This window comes from Leptodactylus fuscus, chromosome 4 (assembly GCF_031893055.1).
Source record: "Leptodactylus fuscus isolate aLepFus1 chromosome 4, aLepFus1.hap2, whole genome shotgun sequence".
Lineage (NCBI taxonomy): Eukaryota > Metazoa > Chordata > Amphibia > Anura > Leptodactylidae > Leptodactylus > Leptodactylus fuscus.
The window spans coordinates 71,776,188-71,801,734 of NC_134268.1; the positions used below are offsets into that span (position 1 = coordinate 71,776,188).

At 42.6% G+C, this 25,547-nt stretch overlaps 1 protein-coding gene across 1 annotated transcript in view; it reads right to left on the reverse strand.

Annotated features, from left to right (window-relative positions):
* DLGAP1 (DLG associated protein 1) overlaps positions 1 to 25,547 on the reverse strand; it is a 432,343-nt gene that overhangs the window by 117,448 nt on the left and 289,348 nt on the right. Inside the window, exons 6-7 of the mRNA XM_075270644.1 lie at positions 17,749 to 17,926; positions 16,152 to 16,392 (exon numbers count right to left, since the gene is read on the reverse strand). Coding sequence (XP_075126745.1) covers positions 16,152 to 16,392; positions 17,749 to 17,926 — 419 coding nt within the window. The remainder of the gene's footprint in view (positions 1 to 16,151; positions 16,393 to 17,748; positions 17,927 to 25,547) is intronic.

Sequence of the window (25,547 nt, forward strand, 5' to 3'; positions counted from 1 at the left end):
ATATTTCGTTACATAATTAATTATAAGAAACTGTCTTATTTTCGGGGAAACAGGATATATATCTATATATCTATATATATATATATATATATATATATTTTATCTCAGTAAATATCACTCTTTCTAGATGGCCCCAGTACCATGGTTCACCAAAGCTAGTAAACCAGGCTACCGGGCAGTAGAGTGTGCTATTAGAGATGAGCGAGTAGTACTCGATCGAGTAGGTGTTCGATCGAATACTACGGTATTCGAAATACTCGTACTCGATCGAATACTACTAGCTGTTCGAAGTTAAGATTCGATGCAGAACCAGTGTTGATTGGCAGAATGCTATACATTGCCAATCAACGCTGGTTCTTCTCTTACCTTTAGAAGTCTTCTCCCTGCGCAGCGTCCCCGCGTCCTCTTCCGGCTCTGCATTCACTCTGCTTAGGTATCGGGCCTGGGCAGAGCCGACTGTGCATGTCCGCATGGGCGCGGGCATGCGCAGTCGGCTCTGCCTAGGCCCGATGCCTAGCAGAGTGAATTCAAGGCCGGAAGAGGACACGGGGACACTGCGCAGGGAGAAGAATCCAGCCCGACCCTCACTCATGGACTTGGTAAGTAGAATTTGATTGAATGTTGCGTACCCCTGAAACGAGCATTTCCCCCCATAGACTATAATGGGGTTCGAAACCCGTTCGAACAGTCGAACTGTGTGCGGCTGTTCGAATCGGAATTCGAACCTCGAACATTTTAGTGTTCGCTCATCTCTATATGCTATATCCTTTCTATACCAATAAGTAATAATTTGGGATTTACAGTATGTTTTTATCCATTTCATACCTAAAGTGACAACTTTAAAAGTGTCAGTATTAGGAAAATGTGGATACTAAGAAATACAAGTTTAGTGAGACAATTATTGGCAAATAGAAGTAAAAACCTCTATAGCATCAGAATTGAATGAAAACCACAAAAGATGGCCGAACACACAAACCTCAACCCAAGTACTAAAAGGTAGACCAATTCAACATTACTTTTTAGATGATCTCAGTGCAGATGGTTGGACTGTTTATTTTACATATATGCTCTTGGAATAATGGTACTGAATATTCTTCAATATCTTTCAATTCTATACTTTTGTATTTATTGTTCTCTATAAGTGAGCAGCTTGGTGACTTAGTGGTTAGCATTTGCAGTGATGGAGTCCTAGGTTCAAATCCAGAGCAACGTGTGCAAGGAGTTTGTACGTTCTGCTCCAGTTTCCTCTCACACGCCAAAGAAATTCAGATTATGAGCCATGTTTGGGACAGTGTTGGCTATACCTGTAAAGCACTGCAAAGCAGGATGGCACTATATAAGTAGACAAAATATATAAATTAAGTTAACTTGTAGCATGAACTTGTCAATACTCATACAGTTCTAAGTATGTAGAACCTGGGTACTAGTTCTCCACGTGCAGTGGAGGGCAGTGCAGTGCACCGGCATCCAGTCATGCACTCCGCTTTAGATTAGGCCCAAATGAATGGGCCTAGTCTGGAGGAAGGAGTGTCTTAAGGCAGATTTGCGAGGTGACTCCACCTGAAGAATGAGCATGTCCGTTCTTTTTTCCGGGAGCCAGAACAACTTGTTCACTCTTGCAACTGTCCTGAACTCCCAGCGGCTATAGCTGCAGCCAGTTTTCCACCATTGAATGGTGTTACCCAGTGTGTAGACCCATGCTAGAAAAAATTTCAAACCAGAAACACAGGCCTTGAAATTTTGCCATGTGTTCCATCACAAAAATTATGTGAATATACCCTATGACTTTCTACACTGGGTGGATTTTTTCAAATCGAACCAGGACCCTTTGAGAGCTGTGTTAAAGACATCTCACCAGCCAACTAGTACTAGGAACAAAAACTCTGACACAGCTGTCCACAAGTGGGATTCTTTGTGGTTTGGTGGAAATCCACGTTTCACGGCTCTTTAATTGGACATTGACCTACAGGGTAGCACTAGAGAGACTGTTTTTGCTTGCTTTTGCAGGGGGCTAATTTGCCTGATAGGACATTTAACACAATCCCTGCGTCTGACTTTATAGAACAATAAATTGTTGTAGAAATTTAATTGGCTGAAAATGCACAAAATGGTAAACGGTGAAAGAAATGACTGCTGTGAATCCATTACCGAGCTACAAAGCTATACTGAATATCAACTACAGGCAAGGGTCAATGAAGGCAAAACAAGGGAGGCGGACACAGTTGTACAGCAGTAAATAGAACTGACAAGGTTCAAAACCATGGAGCCTTCACTAAATGTAAAGTGGCAGGAAAACAGCAGCCTTGTTTCTATAGCAGTGAGGAGTCGGTGTCATGTTGGAGATGTAAGACAATTATTTCGAGTCAGATTATTTTGATTGTTCTGGCAAACAACAAATATTTTCTAGATCACTTCTTATTCACTGCACCAGTTAGTCTTAGGGCTTAGAAAGGCTTTGTAGTCAAACATATGAATTTTGTATGGAGATCAACCCCACAGAGTTCTTATAACAATGCTCTTGTGAGTGCAAATGAGAAACCTTTCGCTACATCGTTTGATCTCAGCACTTCAGTGGTGTCAGAGTTAAGATTTGGAACACATCTTTAAGAAACACCGATGAGTAAACAAAATCCTCCTTCTCCTCGTGAATTTCCTCATAGTGGGACTATTAAAGGATTATCTTATCTTTTTAGCTATCCATACTCAGGAACACATTTTGGTCTCCCTATGGAATATCTACTACTTTGCTGGACTGCCTCTTTAATCCTTTCACTGCTAAGGGCATAAGTAACAAGTCGCACACTCCGCTCTGGATTAGGCCCAATGAATGGGCCTAGTTGGGAGGAAGGAGTTCCTTCAGGCCGAATCGGGAAGCTACTCAGCCTGAAGAATGAGCATCTCACTTCTTTTTTCTGGGAACCGGAAGAAATGGCTCCCAGAAAAAGCTCCTGAGCAGCTTCCATTGATTTCAATGGGAGCCATCTTTTTGGTCAGAGTTTTGAGGCAAATACGGCCTCAAAATCCTGACCAAAAAAATCTTTTTGAACTTACCCTTAAGGATTTGGTCTTTTTCCTTGCCACACTGACTACCACAAACTTTTTTTAAAAAATTTTTCCATCAAGGTGAAATAGTTATGTTTTTTATTTTTAACATTCTGAGGTATCTGTAATTTATTGAATAACTTTTAATAAGTGTAATTGTTTTTTTATTGGAAAGCTGTAACAAATCCTAAAGATTGTAAGTAATATATGTCTGTAACATGAACACACCAGCAGCATTCACTGAGAACCATACTATGATGATCATTACAATCGCAATAATGATGCTGGTTCCTTTTGCAAAGCCCTCAGGACATGAGTTCCTTAAGCTAAGGCCCCACATAACACCCTGCAGCAAAAAAGTGCTGAGGGAAAAATTGCGGTTTCCTCTGCAGATTTTTTTGCTTCAATTATAACTATAGGGAAACCGCCAGTGTTTTCCGTAGGTATAATTGATATGCTGTGATTTCCAAAACTGAGATAGTTTGGAAATCGCAGCTTGTCCGGTGCACGGATTCACTAGAACCCCATCCACTACACAGTGACTTTTTTTACATGTGTTGTTTACGCCACGTGGGGCCCCAGCTGGGGTTGAGCCGATCTTGAAATTTCAGGATTGTTTTTAAAATCCGATTTCTGATCATTTTTCAACCGATCCCAATCCCAATTCTGATCCTAATGCAAGTGCAGTGCTGAGTATACAGTAAAGCAGGGATGAAGCAGAAGAGTAGATAGACAAGTCAATGTACAGTAATGGAGATGTAGCAGAGTCCGGTATACAGCAAAGCAGGGAGGAAACAGAAGAGTGTACATTGACTTGTCTAACTATGTCCATAGACCGTTCATTCAAAGCAAATTGGCTTTCCATGCTGGGCGGAGCTATAGTCATTAGCCCCGATGATTGGAGCATTCGAAGCACGTGGTTCTCTATCCCGTTGTCAGGGTAATGGGAAAGCGAAGTGGCCTGGTTCAGGAGCTGAAGCCTAATGGGAGAAGGGAGAGAAGCAAAAAGGAGGCCGGAGGGTAATAAATATAGAGCGGGGACTATGACTGGGACATAACATGTCACTAGGTTTGAGCGATCGGGATCAGAGTTCCGTTCCCGATCTTTTTTAGGCGGGATCGCCGATCAGGATCCGATCTTTTCCGATCCCGATCACTCAACCCTAGCCCCAGCCTTTAAAGGTCAGCATGACCTAACAAAGTCAGGCACTTCATAAGAATGTTTTTTTTCCCCTTCAAAAATGGTTTCAAAAAGAAAGTTTTCAAGCAGTAGTGATGCCATGCTAATATTACATGTCCTCTATGTGTAGCACTGAGTTAAACGTTGTCCTCTATAATCTCATGTCGATATCTCATATCTCAGTGAGTCTCATGAGGCAGCTCGATTTTATATCCCAACATATTAAGAGATTTATAAATGGTTGTCATTGCTCGGCCATGTGCGCTGCCTCACTGGGACATTTTGAATAAAGCATAAAAATGACTGAAATGGTAACACGCAGTATTTGACGTACAATACCCATTGATATCGTCATGTGTTGCAATAATATTTGCCGTGGAGTGACCTGAATTATCGGGTATATGGCCTCTGGTGGAAACATTCTTGCTAATAAAGAAAAAAAATAATTTCCCTTTTCTCTGAATCAAATCCCAGTAATGATCAATCCATCCTCTCCTGTCACTTCAATGCATAGAATTCGATGTGTTTTCTGTTCAGCTTTCACAATATACAGCTGTGCTATTTGTAATGCTTATTTCAAGACCTGCAATCATATTTAGGATCTACAAAACACCATCTGTAGGAAAGGTTACTGCAGCAGAACGTATCACCACTATCAAATCATGTTGGAAATACAGGCTTTGAATTGCTCCATAAAAGTGGAAAATAATGAAGAGGATTGGAGAGGGCTTAGGCAGGAAAAGCATTTTGTCTCATAATTAAAGCCACCAATACAATGAGGAGTCACCTCATATGCACTCACAGCTGGAAGCTTGGGAGATTTGGATTTGGTACTCGTATAATTACAATGTAGTTTATTACAGTCATAAACACCACTTAGATATTCCAGCATTGGCATTAGACTTTGCTACTGCTCTGCTAAACCCAAACAGAGAGTATTACCTGTGCAACAACCTGAGCCCCAAAATACACCTTATAAAATGAAATATTGCCTGTGCTCTTATGGAAAATCCTTATGGTTACTCAGTGGCGGCAGTCAGTGGCGTAACTAGGAATGGCGGGGGCCCGTGGCGAACTTTTGACATGCCCCCCCCCCCCCCCCCGACCAACACCATCACTGAAGACCTCGACCGACCCCTCCTACGCAGTCTGGCTCCTCTCACTATTTTGTGCAGCTGCCACTTCATGAATCCCTTCCCGTAGTTTTGCCTTTCACTGTTCTCGGCACTTGTCACTCTTCAGTAAACCCTTTAGTTAGACCAACCTTTCTCACTATTCTTCATGACAGTCTCTTTACAGCAGTCCCTTAACTTAGCTCAGTCTATCTCACTGTTATCTGTACCAGGTACAGTCCAAGGAACCTTTCCCTTAACCCAGCCCTTCTGACTGTTCTGTGCTCCATCTGTCCCTTCTATTAGACCACTATCTCTTACAGTGTCTGGCACTCTTTTCCGTCACATATTCCATCCATCTTCCTTCCAGTCAAAAAAAAAAGTATAAAAAATTCCTAGGTTATATTTCCAGTTGTGTATGAGTAGAGCATTTAATCTCATTTTACAGCTACATTATAAAATAAATACATAAAAAAGATCGAACATCCTAATGCCCAAATTAAGGCTAAATATGCGTCGACTGCATTTAGTGTAACAACTTTGATCAGAAATTTTCAAAGACCATGATCAGGAGTTCTCTATTCTTTCATTACGGCACCAAAGGGGTCTCCTGAGTTAAAGGCAAAATATATGTACAATATTGTTCTTGTTCATTTGGTAACAAACTTCAGAGCGAGCCTTGATCATTGTCGGTAATATTAATTAAACAAATGGCTGGTGTCATAGTAAATGGTATCTTCAAACAATTCACTAAAAATCCTCATAACAACAACCAGACTCCGCTATTCTCCAAGCTCCCGAGCTTCAGAAGACGTTATAGAACAAGTGAAATGACAAGTGCATGTTAAAGACACTTATTCTATGGGTGTGTGTTGCTTTTAGGTATACCTTATATATTACAATAGTAGTATGAATATATATGCAAGTGTATAATATGATTGTCTATCTATCCCTTTACATGATGCTCTGCGTATTACTTTCCATCAGTTCCTAGTCCTGCTATCCCCGCTGCTGGCCCATTGCAAATGTTTAGAAACCTTTTTGTACATAATAAAATTAATCCAGTAATTCAATATAGAAAATCAAGTGTATGACAAATAAACAGGGAGGTGGAGCGAAGCTGCTGCAGTATGTCTTATATAGAGGGAAGGGGTGGCATTCATGTTATAATCTGTATGCGAGAGTACAGATTGGGAGAGCAGGGCCATTGTAATACATTAGTGGGCTTAGTTCAAACTTTTCTTTAATGGGCCCCCCCACATACACACATATAATGTAATGCCCCCTTAAGTAGCCGCCATATAATGCCCCCTTTACCATTGACATATATTATATACAAATAAAAAGAAAGTAAGTTATTGTTCCTAATCCTATATCCAAGGAGTTGCCTGCAGGTTTTGGCTGTAGTGATGTCTAGAACTCAGTACTCATCACAGCTCCCTGCAGCAAACAGCATCAGTGGAGGCCTCCAGCTCCATGCTCCATGCCCCATGTTCCCATGCTGCATGCCCCATACTCCATGCTCCATGCCCCATGCTCCATGCTCTGTGCTCCATGTCCCATGCCCCAGGCTCCACCATTGTCTACTAGTTTATTTGCATCCTAAGGATGCAGATAAAGTTAAAATCGTTAAAGGCCACCCAGAACAGCAGGATGGATGAGGCTCCAAATCTGAACAACAGAGACCTATTGGTAAACTTTGGAATCATCTGTACAAGGTGCTGTTCTTAGATTTATAATGAATTTAGTGCTGACAGACTCCCTTTACTTTTCTAGCTTCCCTATTTATCTAACTGGATTGTTACTGATAGGTAAACTGTTTTGGGCAAAGTTTGCCAGGTAAATCCAAACGGAAAAACAAAAGACATAAGAAAATCTTTGTATTACGATTCTGTGACTATGTCTTATCTGAATTACCTACTCGGTAACAGAGTAATACATCTGCTAGATTGGTAATAAAAAGGTCTGTGGTGTCTCCTAGTTATAGTACACATCCTAAATGCACTATTCTAGTTATGGAGACGCTAAGGTAAACTGGGATTTTAAATACAGTCCATATTTTAGGCACGCGTTTGGAGACAATACGAATGACATCAGGATAGATTGCCTGTAAATTTACTCTAGTGAACATCTTGGCACAGGAATAAGTTATCAGCTCTACTTATATTGACAGTCTTGAATGTGTATAAGCTGTTAGATAGATGATATAAGTGACGCTCATGATAGAAGGTTCTTAAATATAACCTACAACGTAGAGTATCAACTACAAACATGTGGTGGATAGATGCTAGATCAGCAGAACACACTATATATTCTTATACAGTCAGAAGGTCTTCCAATGGGTACGCGTTCGGGAATGAGAGGTTCAGCTACAGCAAGGACTTGGAATTCAACAAGTAGCAACCCAGTTGTTGTTTCCCGACCAGAGGAAAGTGACATCTATTTAAAAATGACATATTGCTAAATATCTGCATTCGTAATACAGTTACCATATGCACAAAATAACAAGCAAAGAAAGCATATTCCCAGAATATACCTTTAACCTGATTTCACATTATTCAATGAAAACAAATGTCAGCGCAGTCACTGCAAATATTTTATAACATCTATATGATTTGTGATATCAAGTAAGAAGCCTATGTCACAACGTCCCCAGTAAATAACACTATGCACTATTACCAAAGGAACGTTTCTGCAGAAAACACATTTGCAGTACAACACCTTCAAAGAATTGTAACACTCCTCCGCATCACAAGTAAATTCACAGAGAACATTTTCTACTGCGGTAGAGGAAACAGAAAATGGTTTTGGTTATCGTGACATTTTGTTGTCTATCTCTTTCTATATCATGGTGTATATTATGTAGATTTCACATATAAGATTTTTTGTAATATCAGAGGTCATTTCTTTTCTCCTCATATCAGACTATTTTCCTCCTGACTTCCTATTTTAAATTTTTGACTTACTCCAAAATGTCTGCTAAGATGACGGTCTCCCAAGATGAACGTTCACCATATACTAATACCTCCAGCACTTTATTTACCTCAGTACAGGTTCACTACTACTCTATAATATCCTCCATGCTGCATCTCAGTGACTAAAAGCAAGAGCGTCCAGAAGCAAAATCTCAATGGTTCTCCATGTGCTGTGATGTATGGTAGACATTATGGACATTATGATATGGTAGACATTATATGGGAGGCATTAATAGAACACACACTGTGCAGAAAAGTTACCAAAAATTGTTAGCTAAGTGAATGTGAAAATAAGGTGTTTTGCAGTGACTTTGTTGAATTGAGAATGCTCCCAATATTCATCCATGTGACTGTAGGGTCAAAGAATGCTTACAGCAAAGTTGACTTGAGGGGAAGTTTGAACTGACAGGGTCATGGCATGAAAAATATTTATCTCCTATCCATAGGATAGAGGTTAAATTGGTGATCGGTGGGGGTCTGACCACTGGGAACAGCACTGATTCTGAGATTACTGCTGTGAATGCAGCCATTGTGAAGGCATAAAAAACCATGGTGGATACAGGAGGGCTGTAGATAACGGAGTGCTGTACTTCACTATTGCTGGCACCCCTGTGGAAGTGAATAGGAGTGGGGGCATGTGCGAGTCCATCAGGGGTTCAGCTGCATTCACAGTGGAGTTATATACTTCCCATTCTCTGGATCAAAGGGGATCTTGGCTGTTAGACCCCAATAGATCAGTAAGGATATAGGATGGAGGATAAATATTTTTCATACCATAACCCATTTAAAAATAAACTTTCACCAGCTGCACCAATTCGAGATCTTAGCATTCATTAATTGCTGCTCCTCCTCTATTTCCAGTGCAGTTGGATTTTTTGCTCTAGCCAACACCAAGTAACAAGCGTAATTCATGTTGATGCCTGATGTGCTATTTAAGCTCTGTAATGTCAGAGGGGTGGTGTCAGGCAGGGGGTGTGACTCAGATCTCCAATCAGAGGCAGCCAGTGTCATAGCTCAGAATCACACCCCTTGTCTGCTCCTGCCTGACACTGCCTGACAGTACAGAGTCTAAATAGCATATAAGTCACCATAACTAACAGCATTGATTGCTCGGGAACAGGATCAAAAGAAAAAATTCCAACTGTGCCAGAATCAGTGGAATAGCTCCTATTAAATTATGTAAAGAGCTGGACTTGCTGGAGGTGGTGAAAGGTTCTCTTTAAGATAGATGCCAAAATGGTATTCAGTGCTTCCAGTCTCTGGATCAAGATTCTGTAGACTAGGTGTAGAAACATAGAAGGTCTAAAGATCTCCATACACAGTTCCCTGCTCCATTTTTTGGCCGGTGTCTCTGCTTCTGGTGTCCTGGGAGCAGTAGGAGCACTATAGTGGTACCACATACTGTACATTGCACCTGTTGGTCCCTGAAGATGCCGCAGCAGACACAGATATACAGATATATGCTATGGGGACACCAAGGAGGGTGACATGAAACTGTGAGTGAAACCAGAAATTGCAACCTGAAGGGTGACAATACATTGTTGGGGCAACCTGAAGGGGATTGAACCTGTTGGGCAACCTGGAGGGGGATATTATAATAATAGATATTAGAATATTATACTGTAACTTGGAAAGGAATATTATCCTGTGGTGGTAATTGGAGGAGAACATTCTACTGTGGCCACCCAAGGAGAAAAACATTACACTGTGAGGGCAACTGTAGATTAAGATTATAATATGATGCCTGAGGGGCCACTGGGGTTAATCTCTTTGGGGCAAGTTGGGAGGACTGGTTAATGATTGATGCCACTACAGAGCATTTGATTGTGTTATGGGCCACTGAGGGGTATTATATTCTTTGGGACCACTAAGGGGCATTATACTATGTGGGGGCCACTAAAGGGGCATATATTATTTGTGCCAATCAGGTATTTCTAAGTGGTGGTGATGGGGGCCAACTTATGAAACTTTTGCATTGAGTGAACCAATGTGTTAAAACAATCCTGTTATCTAATGTGTATGTGGGCCTCACAATTTTACTACGCTATCTTTGTGTTCTCCCTGGAGACACGCTGCCATTAGAGCTGTCAGGCAGTAGCTTACTTTATTCTCCTCATTGAGAAAATACACATGATCGTCTGAAACAAGAGTGGATGTGTATAGGGAAGACTGGAGGCATAGTGGCTGGCCAAACATGTGTTTGACGACAGCTATTGGAAGTGTATGAGCACCTTGAGACGTGAGAACCCTGTTGGAGATTGCCCTATATAGCAGCTGAATACAGCGCTTTGCATGTCTCCCCAGCAGATCTGAGTCAGGAAAGCTATTGAGCGTGCACTGAATGTGAATGTGACCTAAAGTGTCGTTTTCAGTTTTCACTCTTCTATTACTCTATTAACATAAACAAACATTTTTAAAACATCAGAATTTTTTCCAGTCCAATAATTTGTCTTTCACACTGGTTCTATTTGCATTTCTTTCAGCAATGTTAAAAGTGCAAATCCTGTCAAATGACCTTTGTCACAAATCTTGCATATGTAGCAGGCTCAGGCTGTGAAGAGAATAATTATTATCAACATGTCACCCTGATACTGACATAAAATAACAAGTTATTCTGAGCAATGCGAGCATCATTCACGTATCCTCTCAGTATCACAGAGTACCAAAACAACATCTGCTTTAAATTCCATGTGAATGTTTTTGGCATGGCTTTTCCTTGCTGTCACCACTCTATGATTAAGGGGATGCAAATGAGAAAATATTCTGATTCGGGCCCTCATTAATTATGGATAATTCATAATCGTATCTGCGAGTGGAAGGGAAAACAAGTTCTGTAAAGGACTTCATAAATAAAGTGATTAAACTCATCATTGGAGAAATCGCACTGACACGTTCCACGTCTTCCATTTACTCTCGTCTTTGCCTCTTCACCTTCAGCTAACTTATTGATTGCCGATTTGTGCTGAAATTTTAACTCTGCCATAGACTTGGATCAATAACCAGCAACCATCCAGGTCATTTGTACTGTGATCTGTTCTTTCTCTAACACAAGTGGTGTTGATGGATTGTATTTTTGCATTAGGTTATTATTTTTTCACATTTTTAGATCGCTGTATTGTAGGATTACATTAGGAGTGCAAGCACTGGACTCTTATGCACAGAACGAGCAGGGATTTATATGAACATGTCACAAGTTCTGCTGAATCAAAAAAATCCATGTATCAGTGTGCTCGGCATCTCTTACTGTATAACATGCTAACTACACATCAGACACCATGCTCAATGTGACTGCTTCCCTTTAAGTATACCTGATTTATTATAGCTATTACAACTATATTAGCCTTTATGAAGTAGGAGAAATATCCTGCTTTTTTATCATTGGTTTACATTGTGGTGAAACTGACATCAAATCTTATCGTCACTTATGGAAATCATGCCATTTTATGTCTGATATTCTTTTCTTATTCATGTAACAGGTAATTGTCATATAGGGGTCAACCATTGGGATTCCCAGTAATCATTAAAATGGGAGCCGGTAAGTACCCCATGTGACTAGTGTAGTGGTGCGCATGTTTAGTCATGGTTGCTTTCACTTATGTTGGTCTGCTATAAGCCACCCCAGAAGGCTTATAATGGAGAATAGAGTGCTGGCCGAGCATGTGCACCACTGCTCCATTCACATGAGACACTTACAGAGAGATCTGTTCTCCTAAACCATGGATAGAGAATAATTGGCTATATTGGGAAAATCCATTAAAAGATTAACTCTTATAGCTGCTTAAAGCCTCTCCTGGGGAGCGCTTAAAGGGGTTGTCCAATCTCAAGGATCCTATCTATAGTGCCAGCTTATGTGGATTCAAGACTTTTCCTAAATACATTGCTTCAGCAAAACTGCTTTGTTTGGCTGCTATCTTAATTTATTTTGCTGGTAAGGGAGCAGACAGGCATTCAAGGCCAGTGGCATAGAAGCGACTCGCCGCTGGCTTTACATGTGAGACAGGAAGTGAAACCCCACCCATCAATTTACTGATGAACCAGGAAGTGAACAGAGTTTACAGTCTGCAAGTTGGTGACCGCACCACTTGGGAATACCCCTTTAAGGGGACACTCCACCCAAAACTAAAGTTTTTAATGGGCACCAATATGGTATTCCTTGTCTCACCAATTCTTTCTGGCTCCTTGTATCTTTATATATCAGAATGGGGCTGTTTCATTGCAACAGTGTGAATCAGCCATCAATGGTATGCTTTTATAATTGAGTCTATTGATAGCCATATGTTACTCACTACAGACCTCAGCAGGTCCTGTATAGTGACATTTCATGGACTGTGCCACACCAGTTTTCCACAGGTGGGTGAGAGCAGAAGTTCCTATCACAGTTACTAATGATGATTAGACAGGCTCCTGTCACACAGTTATAAAGGAGCTCACAGCTCTGCTTCCCACAGTGTACTCCAAGCAGCCAGAGATGGTACTGTCTCTAGCTGCCCATATAATGCTGTGTTGAGGCATTATGGGATTGTGAGCAAAGCAAAGAAAATTAGAATACAGGGGAAATGTACAAATCAAGATGGGGTTTTATTAGAAGCAGAGCGAAAGCTGAACTTAAAGAAGCAAGTACAGTAACATAAAAAATGCAGAGTATTACAGACAACGAAGTGGAAAAAGCTTTCACTGGTATTGTTTTAGGGGCAGTGATGTATTACTCTGTTGAATGGACGTATACATAAACATAAACATAAACATATTGTAAACTTTTTGGCTACTTGAAGAAAAGCAGAGGATTTGGGGCAGTGTAACATTAAACTTTAGTTCACTATAAACACCATAAAGATATAGAATGAAGTTAACTCTGAATTATGGACCTGAAATTGAAATTGGTAAGATAAACATTTTAAATAACTAAGTTATGTCAAAGGTTGATTCATAAGATCATGTTGAGTCAGTGATGTCTTATAAGTAATAAACGTTCTAATAATTATTATGCCAGGAATTCATTTTTTACATTCAGCCCTAAAGATTAAAATAAAAAGACCTTTCAAGCCGGATCAGCCATATTATCGTCTTTAAAACTTAAGTCACTTAACAGGTTGCTTTATGCTTTTTATTAAATTCTCTCACACTTTTCATAGCAATTACTATTGCATGTACTCGTTCTTACAAAGCCAGGGCAACCTTAGACTAGACAGTCTAAAAATTCGAATTTATCACATTGACCGATGCTGATTAATAGATCTAATGTATCTGTAGAAATCTTGTCCCGCATAAACACACGCCGCACCCAGCTCCATACACATAAATATGAAAAAGTCACAGGTGTCACAATATGGCGACAAACATTTTCCTCTATTTTGCAAAATTTTACATTTTTTAAAAGGTACCAAAACATTACAAATACTATATAAGTTTGGTATCGCCTGATTGTACTGACTAGCAAAATACAAGTAACATATCAGTTTTACCATATAGTGAATGCCGTAAAAATTAAACCTATAAGAATTTGGCACAAATGCATTTTTTTCCAATTCCAACTCATTCAGAATTTTTTGACAGCTTCCCAGTACATTGTACAGGATATTGAATGGCACCATTACAAAGTACAATTTGTTCTGCAAACAATAAACCATCATGTTACTCTGTGAACTGAAAAATGAAAAAGTGATGGCTCTTTGAATGGGGAGAGGGAAAAATGGAAATGGAAAAGCAAAAATTGTCAAAGGCATGAAAGAGTTAACAAAGTTTGTGTCAATGAATAATACAGGCTATTATAAGAAATCTTGTAATATATGTTATTGGAAAAAAATACCCATATCTACTCTTGTCAGGCTGATTCTCTGCTCCCTCTTCCTGTGTTAAAATTACTGTCATTTTGAAAATCCTTTTTTTGATGTATACTGTGCGTTATATGATTACATGTCTATAGAAATCTTTGGAGCGGGAAGGTGGGAAGAGTGAGTACAGGTGTAGTTGATAAGTGAAGTTGGGGAGATGGAGCAAAATAGGATCTGTCTATCATAACCAAAGCACCTTAGTCACATCAGTAAATTTCAGTACTTCTCTATATATGTCCTGCAAAGCCTCTGCTCTCCTTCTCAGCCATCCCAGTCTCTTTGGTTGCCAGACAAGGCAAGAAAGTATCTAAAACACACTAAATGGTCACAACATGTAGGACATCTTTTGTCACCAGCTAAGCCTCAAGTTGAGTGCATTTTACTTTGTAAATCTTCCTCATGTTTTATAATTAGTAGAGATGAGCGAGTAGTGTTCGATCGAGTAGGTGTTCGATCGAATACTACGGTATTCGAAATACTCGTACTCGATCGAACACTACTAGCAGTTCGAAGTTTAATGTTCGATGCAGAACCAGCGTTGATTGGCAGAATGCTATACATTCTGCCAATCAACGCTGGTTCTTCTCTTACCTTTAGAAGTCTTCTCCGTGCAGCGTCCCCACGGCGTCTTTCGGCTGGAATTCACTCTGCCTAGGCATCTGGCCTAGGCAGAGCCCACTGCGCATGCGCGGGCATGCCTTCGCATGCGCAGTCGGCTCTGCTCAGGAGTCGGGCTGGGCAGAGCCGACCGCGCATGCGCAGTCGGCTCCGCCTAGGCCCCGATGCCTAGGCAGAGTGAATTCCAGCCGGAAGATGTCGCGGGAGCGCTGCGCCGGGAGAAGACTTCAAGGGGAATCCAGCCCGACCGTCACTCGTGGACTTGGTAAGTATAATTTGATCGAATTTTACGTACCCCTGAAACGAGCATTTCCCCCCATAGACTATAATGGGGTTCGAAATCCGTTCGAACAGCCGAACAATGTGCGGTTGTTCGAATCGGATTTCGAACCTCGGACAATTTTAGTGTTCGCTCATCTCTAATAATTAGACATAGTATAGTACTGTATATTGATATTGTGTGATATGAATTTAAATGGTTGTACAGTTTCAACAAATAATGTATAATGTCATTATTAACGTAATAAAAAAGCTATACAATTTCCCAATATACTTTCTATATCAATTTCTAATGGTTCTTTAGATCTCTGTTTGCTGTCATTCATTGTTTACTTTCTGTGGATAAAAAAAATCAGTCCATGGTCATGTGATGAACAGTCCATGGTCATGTGATATATAGTCCATCAAAAGTTTATAGCATTCGACAAATCAACGCTGGTTCTGTAGCAGGCTCGTCCTTGCTAGTCAGGAGAGCTGGCAGCTTGCTGTTACGAGGGAGCTAACTTTTTCTTATAGGAATGAATTGACCAGCGTTGATTGGCATCGAACCACAGCAGTCTCCATTGTGGTCCGATTTTAGACTCCGCCTCCTCACAGACGAGCCTCTGGCAGGACCAGCATTGATTGGCCGAATGTTGTACACTGGCCAATCAACGCTGGTCAATTCATTCCTATGAGAAAAAGTCAGCTCCCTCGTAACATCAAGTTGCCAGCTCTCCTGACTAGCAAGGATGAGCTTGCGGCAAATCAATGCTGGTTCTGCAGGAGGCTCGTTCTTGCTAGTCAGGAGAGCTGGCAGCTTGATGTTACAAGGGAGCTTACTTTTTATCAGCGCAACTGCAAGCGCTGTGCAGTCAAAGCGCACGGACCCCATAGACTATAATGGCGTCCGTGCACTTTAACTGCACAGTGCGCCTCCTAAACACTCTCCTCCTGCTATTCGTGGACTTGGTGACTCTCCTTTAGTCGAATAGTGGTTTCCCCTGAAACGAGCATTTTTTCCCATAGACTATAATGGGATTCGCTCATCTCTAAAAATAAACAATCAGTCAGAACAAGCAGTATGGTTAAAGTAAAAGCGCAGAAAGAACATGATAAAAAAACTGTTACTAACCGGTGCTGCTCTGGATTGTCCTCACTGTAGTTGTTGTGCGGGGAGGTGATGATGGTCTAAGCAGAACACTGTCATCATCTTGAGAACATCCTTTTTCGATTGCTCTAACATAGCTGTGGCTTCTCATTCGAAAACAGCCAGGCATTGGAAGATCCAGCGCCTCCACCGCCTGAGATTCTAGTTCACTAAAAACGGACTCACACACTGATTCAAACTGTCCATTGACTTCCATTTCGCTAACCTGAAAATGAAGAAAAGTTCTTCTAAGTACATATTTGTACACATATATATATATTTGTGAATTATAGCAGAGTATATACAATGATGTGTGAAGCAGTCCTATGTAAGACACACAGAATATGTTATGATATCAACTCAATTTGTCATCCTGTGTCATTAGTCACCTTTTCATCTATGGTTTGGGATGTATTATTTTATGTCAGTGAGCTTATTTCTCCTTTCTTCGTATACGAGTACGTTGTAAATTTTTGAACATGTTTCATTTGCTTTTCTTAAAAACCACCAAAAAATGGTTGACTACGAGCAAAAAAACACATTACAATCTGAATTAGAAACAAACTAAACGCTATGTGTGAAACCACCTTTTCTTATTTTTTTGTATGCAATAGTTTTTGGTTGATAAACAGGACTAGACAATCCGAATGTTGGGGCTCCAGCAACTGGTTTCCACCAGAAAATAGTGTGCAATGATTTCTTTTTATAGATGAACAATTTGTGGGACCATGAACATTACAATACCATGGCAGAATTTAATGTTTAATCTGATTTACAAGCTTACAAAGAAGATCTGAGGACCCTTGATGTGGGTGGTCAACATCTATACTATACTGCAGCTTGAGTATAGTGAATATATTCAATTGTTGCTAACATGTCATCTGCCTTTGTGTTAATATACTGTAGATTAGTAAAGTCCAGAGCATACATTCTGTCCTTAAAAGGTTATAGACCACTTGGGATTTCTAGAGCAAAAGAGATTTAAGTTGTAGTTTAATAGTGTAATACTGACATTTTATTGGTCCATTCATTGTGTTTTTTCTTCATCTACTACTATCTTGCCAGCTTTGTTAATGGCTCCAATACATGCTGGTAGTGAAGAAGCAGATCTGGGAAAATTCCCTTCTAGAATACAATGCTCTTTGAGCTATGACTGTCACACAGTTTATCTTCTATCACTCGCACTGTTTTTTAGTCAAACATAGAAAAGCCCTCGAATTCTTCCAACCTTACATTCTGTCAGCAGCTAAAGCTTTTACTGGGCATAAAAAGAATAGCATATAAAGATCCTGTGTCCTTACACTGAGTAACACAATCAAATTCACTGTTACAAATGGACTTTCTTCAACTACGGAAACCACACATTACATCTCAGCAACCCTGTCAGGTCTGAAATAGTTTAACACCTTAGCAAACCTACAGAATAATCACTGGGTGGAGAGGTTACACAGAAATGCAATTCTTTTATCTGACATTATGAATACTTATAATCTCTGAAAATACTGAATGAAGAAAGACAAGAAGCACAGGCGGCAGATCAATGCTTAACCTTATATAAACTGGTTGAGATCTGACAACTTACCTGACTGATTGTGCTCATGGCTCTCATGTAACTCTCATTTCGAGAACGGAATTTGGGAGATGTAAGAAGGGTTGATGGGTCAAGGCTGTCCATACTTCTGTTAATGGAAACTTCACTGACTGCCCTTAAGTAACTGTGGCTTCGTATTTGAAGTTTTGGAGAGTGTTCATTTGAGATTCTGGAACAGAAGAACAAACAAATGATATAATTCCACTCTTCTTGGAAGAATCATAGCTTTTATATATGTTACAGATTTTTCATGGAAGCAAGTACCATAGACTAGTAATTGTAGCTAGTTTCAAGTGCCCTAAGAGTAGAGGCATAAAAGCATGTGCTGAAGACCTCAGATATAGTGTATGCCCCACCATATATTATCTTTGAAACAAACGAAGATTATAGACACTTTTATACTAATGCTTTTCATTCAATTATACTAATTGCAAAATGAAGAATGTAGAGCCTGAGCAATTCTGTCTCAAGCTGGCTGTCCTGTTGAACCTGACAGATACTGCTCCTTGCTGTTTCATGTTTCTCTGCCTTTTCTCTCCATCATTTCAGTGATAAAGATGGCAGCAGGGGAGAGAGGAGGTTGTGCACAGCAGATTACAATGTGGAGACGGAAGAAAGTGTCCATGAAAGTACATATGCCAAAAGAGTTAGGTGGGAGAACCACACAGACTGTGTATAAGTGTACAGAAAAAAGTAGAAAACCCTTGGAGGATATAGGGAATCACACAATCCTCAGCATCAGTATCAGCACAAGGGATAGCAGATGCTTGATATAATGTAGGAGGACAAATTGGTTCAGGAATGAAGCTGTGACCATATATGAAAACTAGTGAAGAAAACAACACCCTGGTAATACAGACCTAGCATCTTGAATGTATTACTGAGAGGGTCATGCCTAAATGACCCAAGCTTGAACCTAGAAGCAAATTTCAAACTACATGTCAGGAGGTATAAAAATAAATAAAGGAACAGAGATTGCATCATGAAACGTAATGTAACTATATGTAATTACTAACTCAAATGAAAAACAGGCTTTACACATAAAGGTGTCCATAGACTTTAAAGGGCTTTTAAAGACAAACTGGAAAACCTAAGGTGAGCTGGGGGTGGACCAAAATAAAAAAGAACACCCACCTACCCTGGTTCTCCATTGGCATCAGTTCCCCTACTCCATTTCGTGTTTGCACTGTCTGAATTGAAAGTGAAAGAGCTGTGGTGACCACTTTGACCAGTCACTGACCTCAGCAGTCACATGTTGGGTCCTGGTGACATACTGGCCTCAATATGTCACAAGTGAGGACAGTGAATGACTACAGTGGTAACTTATGCTGCTTTACCTCTGGCCCAGCCAATGCAGACATAGAATGGAAAGGAGGATCCAACACCAGGACAGGCGACCAGGGCTAGGTGGCTATTGAGTCTCTTATGTTAGCCCACCATGACCCCTTGGATTTTCCAGTTTGCTTAAGCCTATGTTCAGTTCTCAGCCTGACAGCATCAAGCTAGTGACACACACTACAACCCTGGATTTTTTACTACTAATAATATTACATTTTATTTATATAGCGCCAACATATTTTGCAGCACTGTACAACTTGTAGGGTTCAAGCACAGTATATACTCTTTCTAAATGGACCATAGTACACGCACAGCCTTCCAATCTCGCATCTACTTCTCTGTGTTGTATTCACAAAGCAGGATGATGACTATTGCCAATACAGTAATAGCATCAAAATAGAATTTTCTAAAAAAATAGTGCCCATATCAATACACTAACCAGGGAATTGCCCATGAAACAGCCTCTATTAATAAAACACATGCATTTCCTCCATTGTCATGCGCTGTTTTATACTTCACCAATAAGAATGTACTAGACATGTAGCAACCAATCAGCAGTCACATAAATGTGCATAAATAATTACAGATTTGTTGGTTTCTGGAACAGGGCCAGGAATATAGTCTTGGATACTTGTGTGCCATGGAGTTGGGTATCTCAGAAAAAAATGAAAGATTCTTACTGGTTGCATGTGACATAATAATAATAATATTTATGTAGCACCAACATATTCCACAACACTTAAAGGGGTATTCCCAACTGGCTTGTTCAGCACCCTGCATGCTGTGTGCTCTCTTCACTTCCTGGTTTTCTCAGTACATTGGTGGGCGGGGTTTCACTTGCTCGGCGTATCTCTCTTCATAGCAGTATGTTTGCAGTCACTAATGAGTGATGGTTGTACATAAATTAGCACAGTATCACTGCTAGATGCACAATATGAAGCTGATGTAGCAGAGCTGGATTTTATTGCAATAAACTCTAGATCTGTGTTTACATACAGAGGTAACACTATCTAAGCCCTTATCAGCAAAATTCAATTAACCGACTGATAACTGGAAGAGCAGGAGATAAACAGCTCAGAAATACAAGCATGGAACACTCTGAGAGCAGGAGCTCCATCACTTGTGTGGTGCAGAGACATAAACTTGTGCACTGAGGAGATAAGCTCATCACCAGGCCAGTGGTTAGGGAAACACAGTGTAAACAATGAGGTGAATAAATTAAGATAGCCGACAAACAAAGCAATGTATTTAGGAAAAGTCTTAAATCCACATAAACTAGTAGTATAGATAGGATCCTTGAGATGGGACAAATCCTTTAACAAATCAGATGAGACATGAACAGATAGTATTTTAGATTACAATGTGACAAAGAATTAATGTATTAAACAAGAGGAGTGAGAGCCCTGCCCGTCAGAGCTTACAATCTCTGAGAATTATTTTCACCCATTGATGATTTATTATCCAGACACTTGCAGATATTGCCTCATTACATTGCTGTATACTGTATCTGTTATTTTTAGCATAGTGAAAGCCTCATGTGCCATGTTGAAAAGATAAATAACATTGCATCAATATAACTCCATTCTCCAGTATAATGAAATAGATTATTGAACTGTTTGTATTGACACGAAGAGCGCCAAACAAAAAGTCAGAAAAGGCTCATGAAAGTGGATTTCTACTGGTAAACTGACGCTAACATTCGGGTTTCCTTCCTTTGGGTCCGCATGGGGATCTGAAAGACGGAAACCCTATTCGCATAAAGGTATTTAGGAGATTTAGAGATTTGTATTAGAAATGTGACCCTCATACAGATGTATTAGCAAATCAATCAATCAGAGTTTTGTGTCTATTTTCATAAAGGTAAATAGAACGGTGATCCGAGAGAGACATTTACTTTCCATTATTCATGTGTCCTCATGTGGCTGCTCTAGTTCCAGGGGTTAATATGTGTACAGTTGTCATAATGAAGATAAAACTACATAAAGAAGATACATTTCCTTTATTTGTATAGTATTAAGTAGAGATGAGCGAACAGTGTTCTATCGAACACATGTTCGATTGGATATCAGGGTGTTCGCCATGTTCGAATCGAATCGAACACCGCGTGGTAAAGTGCGCCAAAATTCGATTCTCCTCCCACCTTCCCTGGCGCCTTTTTTGCACCAATAACAGCGCAGGGGAGGTGGGACAGGAACTACGACACCGGGGGCATTGAAAAAAATTGGAAAAAGTCATTGGCTGCCGAAATCAGGTGACCTCCATTTTAGATGAATAGTGGATTTCAAATCCGGGTCATATGAGAATGTGAACTTTGTGACTATGAGACAGGGATAGCTGTACAGGCAGGGATAGCTAGGGATAACCTTTATTTAGGGGGGAATGTTATTAAAAATAACTTTTTGGGGCTCTATCGGGTGTGTAATTGTGATTTTTGTGAGATAAACTTTTTCCCATAGGGATGCATTGGCCAGCGCTGATTGGCCGAATTCCGTACTCTGGCCAATCAGTGCTGGCCAATGCATTCTATTGGCGTGATGAAGCAGTGCTGAATGTGTGTGTTTAGCTCAACTACACCGGTGGAGTAGTTGATCTAAGCACACAGATCCAGCTCTGCTTCAATCAGCGCTGGCCAATGCATTCTATTAGCTTGATGAAGCAGAGTGTGCACATGGGTTCAAGCGCACCCTCGGCTCTGATGTAGCAGAGCCGAGGCTGCACAAGGGTTCAAGCGCACCCTCGGCTCTGATGTAGCAGAGCCAAGGCTGCACAAGGGTTCAAGCGCACCCTCGGCTCTGATGTAGCAGAGCCGAGGGTGCACAAGGGTTCAAGCGCACCCTCGGCTCTGATGTAGAGCTTGAACCCTTGTGCAGCCTCGGCTCTGCTACATCAGAGCCGAGGGTGCGCTTGAACCCTTGTGCACACTCTGCTTCATCAAGCTAATAGAATGCATTGGCCAGCGCTGATTGAAGCAGAGCTGAATCTGTATGCTTAGCTCAACTACTCCACCGGTGTAGTTGAGCTAAACACACACATTCAGCACTGCTTCATCACGCCAACAGAATGCATTGGCCAGCACTGATTGGCCAGAGTACGGAATTCGGCCAATCAGCGCTGGCTCTGCTGGAGGAGGCGGAGTCTAAGGTCGGACCTGAATGGAGACTGGTGTGGAGCGATCTTAGACTCCACCTCCTCCAGCAGAGCCAGCGCTGATTGGCCGAATTCCGTACTCTGGCCAATCAGCACTGGCTAATGCATTGTATTGGCGTAATGAAGCAGTGCTGAACTTGAACTTGAACCCTTGTGCACCCTCGGCTCTGCTACATCAGATGCGAGGGTGCGCTTGAACCCTTGTGCACACTCTGCTTCATCAAGCTAATAGAATGCATTGGCCAGCGCTGATTGAAGCAGAGCTGAATCTGTGTGCTTAGATCAACTACTCCACCGGTGTAGTTGAGCTAAACACACACATTCAGCACTGCTTCATCACGCCAATACAATGCATTAGCCAGCGCTGATTGGCCAGAGTACGGAATTCGGCCAATCAGCGCTGGCTCTGCTGGAGGAGGCGGAGTCTAAGATCGCTCCACACCAGTCTCCATTCAGGTCCGACCTTAGACTCCGCCTCCTCTGGCAGAGCCAGGGCTGATTGGCCGAAGGCTGGCCAATGCATTACTATGCGAATGCAGAGACTTAGCAGTGCTGAGCCAGTTCTGCTCAACTACACATCTGATGCACACTCGGCACTGCTACATCAGATGTAGCAATCTGATGTAGCAGAGCCGAGGGTGCACTAGAACCCCTGTGCAAACTCAGTTCACGCTAATAGAATGCATTGGCCAGCGCTGATTGGCCAATGCATTCTATTAGCCCGATGAAGTAGAGCTGAATGTGTGTGCTAAGCACACACATTCAGCTCTACTTCATCGGGCTAATAGAATGCATTGGCCAGCGCTGATTGGCCAGAGTACGGAACTCGACCAATCAGCGCTGGCTCTGCTGGAGAAGGCGGAGTCTAAGATCGCTCCACACCAGTTTCCATTCAGGTCCGACCTTAGACTCCGCCTCCTCCAGCAGAGCCAGTGCTGATTGGCCGAATTCCGTACTCTGGCCAATCAGTGCTGGCCAATGCATTCTGTTGACATGATGAAGCAGTGCTGAATGTGTGTGTTTAGCTCAACTACACCAGTGGAGTAGTTATGCTAAGCACACAGATTCAGCTCTGCTTCAATCAGTGATGGCCAATGCATTCTATTAGCTTGATGAAGCAGAGTGTGCACAAGGGTTCAAGCGCACCCTCGGCTCTGATGTAGCAGAGCCGAGGCTGCACAAGGGTTCAAGCGCACCCTCGGCTCTGATGTAGCAGAGCCGAGGGTGTGCTTGAACCCTTGTGCAGCCTCAGCTCTGCTACATCAGAGCCGAGGGTGCGCTTGAACCCTTGTGCATCCTCGGCTCTGCTACATCAGAGCCGAGGGTGCGCTTGAACCCTTGTGCAGCCTCGGCTCTGCTACATCAGAGCCGAGGGTGCGCTTGAACCCTTGTGCACCCTCGGCTCTGCTACATCAGAGCCGAGGGTGCGCTTGAACCCTTGTGCACCCTCGGCTCTGCTACATCAGAGCCGAGGGTGCGCTTGAACCCTTGTGCAGCCTCGGCTCTGCTACATCAGAGCCGAGGGTGCGCTTGAACCCTTGTGCAGCCTCGGCTCTGCTACATCAGAGCCGAGGGTGCGCTTGAACCCTTGTGCACCCTCGGCTCTGCTACATCAGAGCCGAGGGTGCGCTTGAACCCTTGTGCACCCTCGGCTCTGCTACATCAAAGCCGAGGGTGCGCTTGAACCCTTGTGCACCCTCGGCTCTGCTACATCAGAGCCGAGGGTGCGCTTGAACCCTTGTGCACCCTCGGCTCTGCTACATCAGAGCCGAGGGTGCGCTTGAACCCTTGTGCATCTTCGGCTCTGCTACATCAGAGCCGAGGGTGCGCTTGAACACTTGTGCACCCTCGGCTCTGCTACATCAGAGCCGAGGGTGCGCTTGAACCCTTGTGCAGCCTCGGCTCTGCTACATCAGAGCCGAGAGTGCGCTTGAACCCTTGTGCAGCCTCGGCTCTGCTACATCAGAGCCGAGGGTGCGCTTGAACCCTTGTGCAGCCTCGGCTCTGCTACATCAGAGCCGAGGGTGCGCTTGAACCCTTGTGCACCCTCGGCTCTGCTACATCAGAGCCGAGGGTGCGCTTGAACCCCTGTGCAAACTTCATCAAGCTAATAGAATGCATTGGCCAGCGCTGATTGAAGCAGAGCTGAATCTGTGTGTTTAGCTCAACTACTCCACCGGTGTAGTTGAGCTAAACACACACATTCAGCACTGCTTCATCACGCCAATAAAATGCATTGGCCAGCACTGATTGGCCAGAGTACGGAATTCGGCCAATCAGCGCTGGCTCTGCTGGAGGAGGCGGAGTCTATGGTCGGACCTGAATGGAGAATGGTGTGGAGCGATCTTAGACTCCGCCTCCTCCAGCAGAGCCAGCGCTGATTGGTCGAGTTCCGTACTCTGGCCAATCAGCGCTGGCCAATGCATTCTATTAGCCCGATGAAGTAGAGCTGAATGTGTGTGCTTAGCACACACATTCAGCTCTACTTCATCGGGCTAATAGAATGCATTGGCCAATCAGCGCTGGCCAATGCATTCTATTAGCGTGAACTGAGTTTGCACAGGGGTTCTAGTGCACCCTCGGCTCTGCTACATCAGATTGCTACATCTGATGTAGCAGTGCCGAGTGTGCATCAGATGTGTAGTTGAGCAGAACTGGCTCAGCACTGCTAAGTCTCTGCATTCGCATAGGAATGCACTGGCCAGCCTTCGGCCAATCAGCGCTGGCTCTGCCGGAGGAGGCGGAGTCTAAGGTCGGACCTGAATCATACCTCCCAACCGTCCCGATTTCCGCGGGACAGTCCCGATTTGGGTGACATGTCCCGCGGTCCCGGTTGGAGGGAGATATGTCCCGATTTCAACTCAGATCTGCGTCCAGAGGACGCAGATCTGAGTTGAACACATATGCGGCTGAAGCAAGGAGCTGACACAGGTCAGCTCCTCGCTTCGCCGCTGCCCGCCTCTCTCCCTGACACATGCGGCTGAAGCTGCTCGTGTGCTCGCTTCGCCGCTGCGTCTCTCTCACTCGCTGACACATGCGGCTGAAGCGAGGAGCTGACCTGTGTCAGCTCCTCGCTTAGCTGCTGCCGCCGGCTCCTGGCTTGTAGACGCGATGTACAAGCCAGGAGCCGGCGGCAGAAGCGAGGAGCTGACACAGGTCAGCTCCTCACTTCAGCCGCATGTGTCAGCGAGAGAGAGACACAGCGGCGAAGCGAGCACGCGAGCAGCTTCAGCCGCGTGTGTCAGGGAGAGAGGCGGGCAGAGAGCGGCGAGGGAGCGGAGGAGAAGGTAAGTTTAATGTGGAGG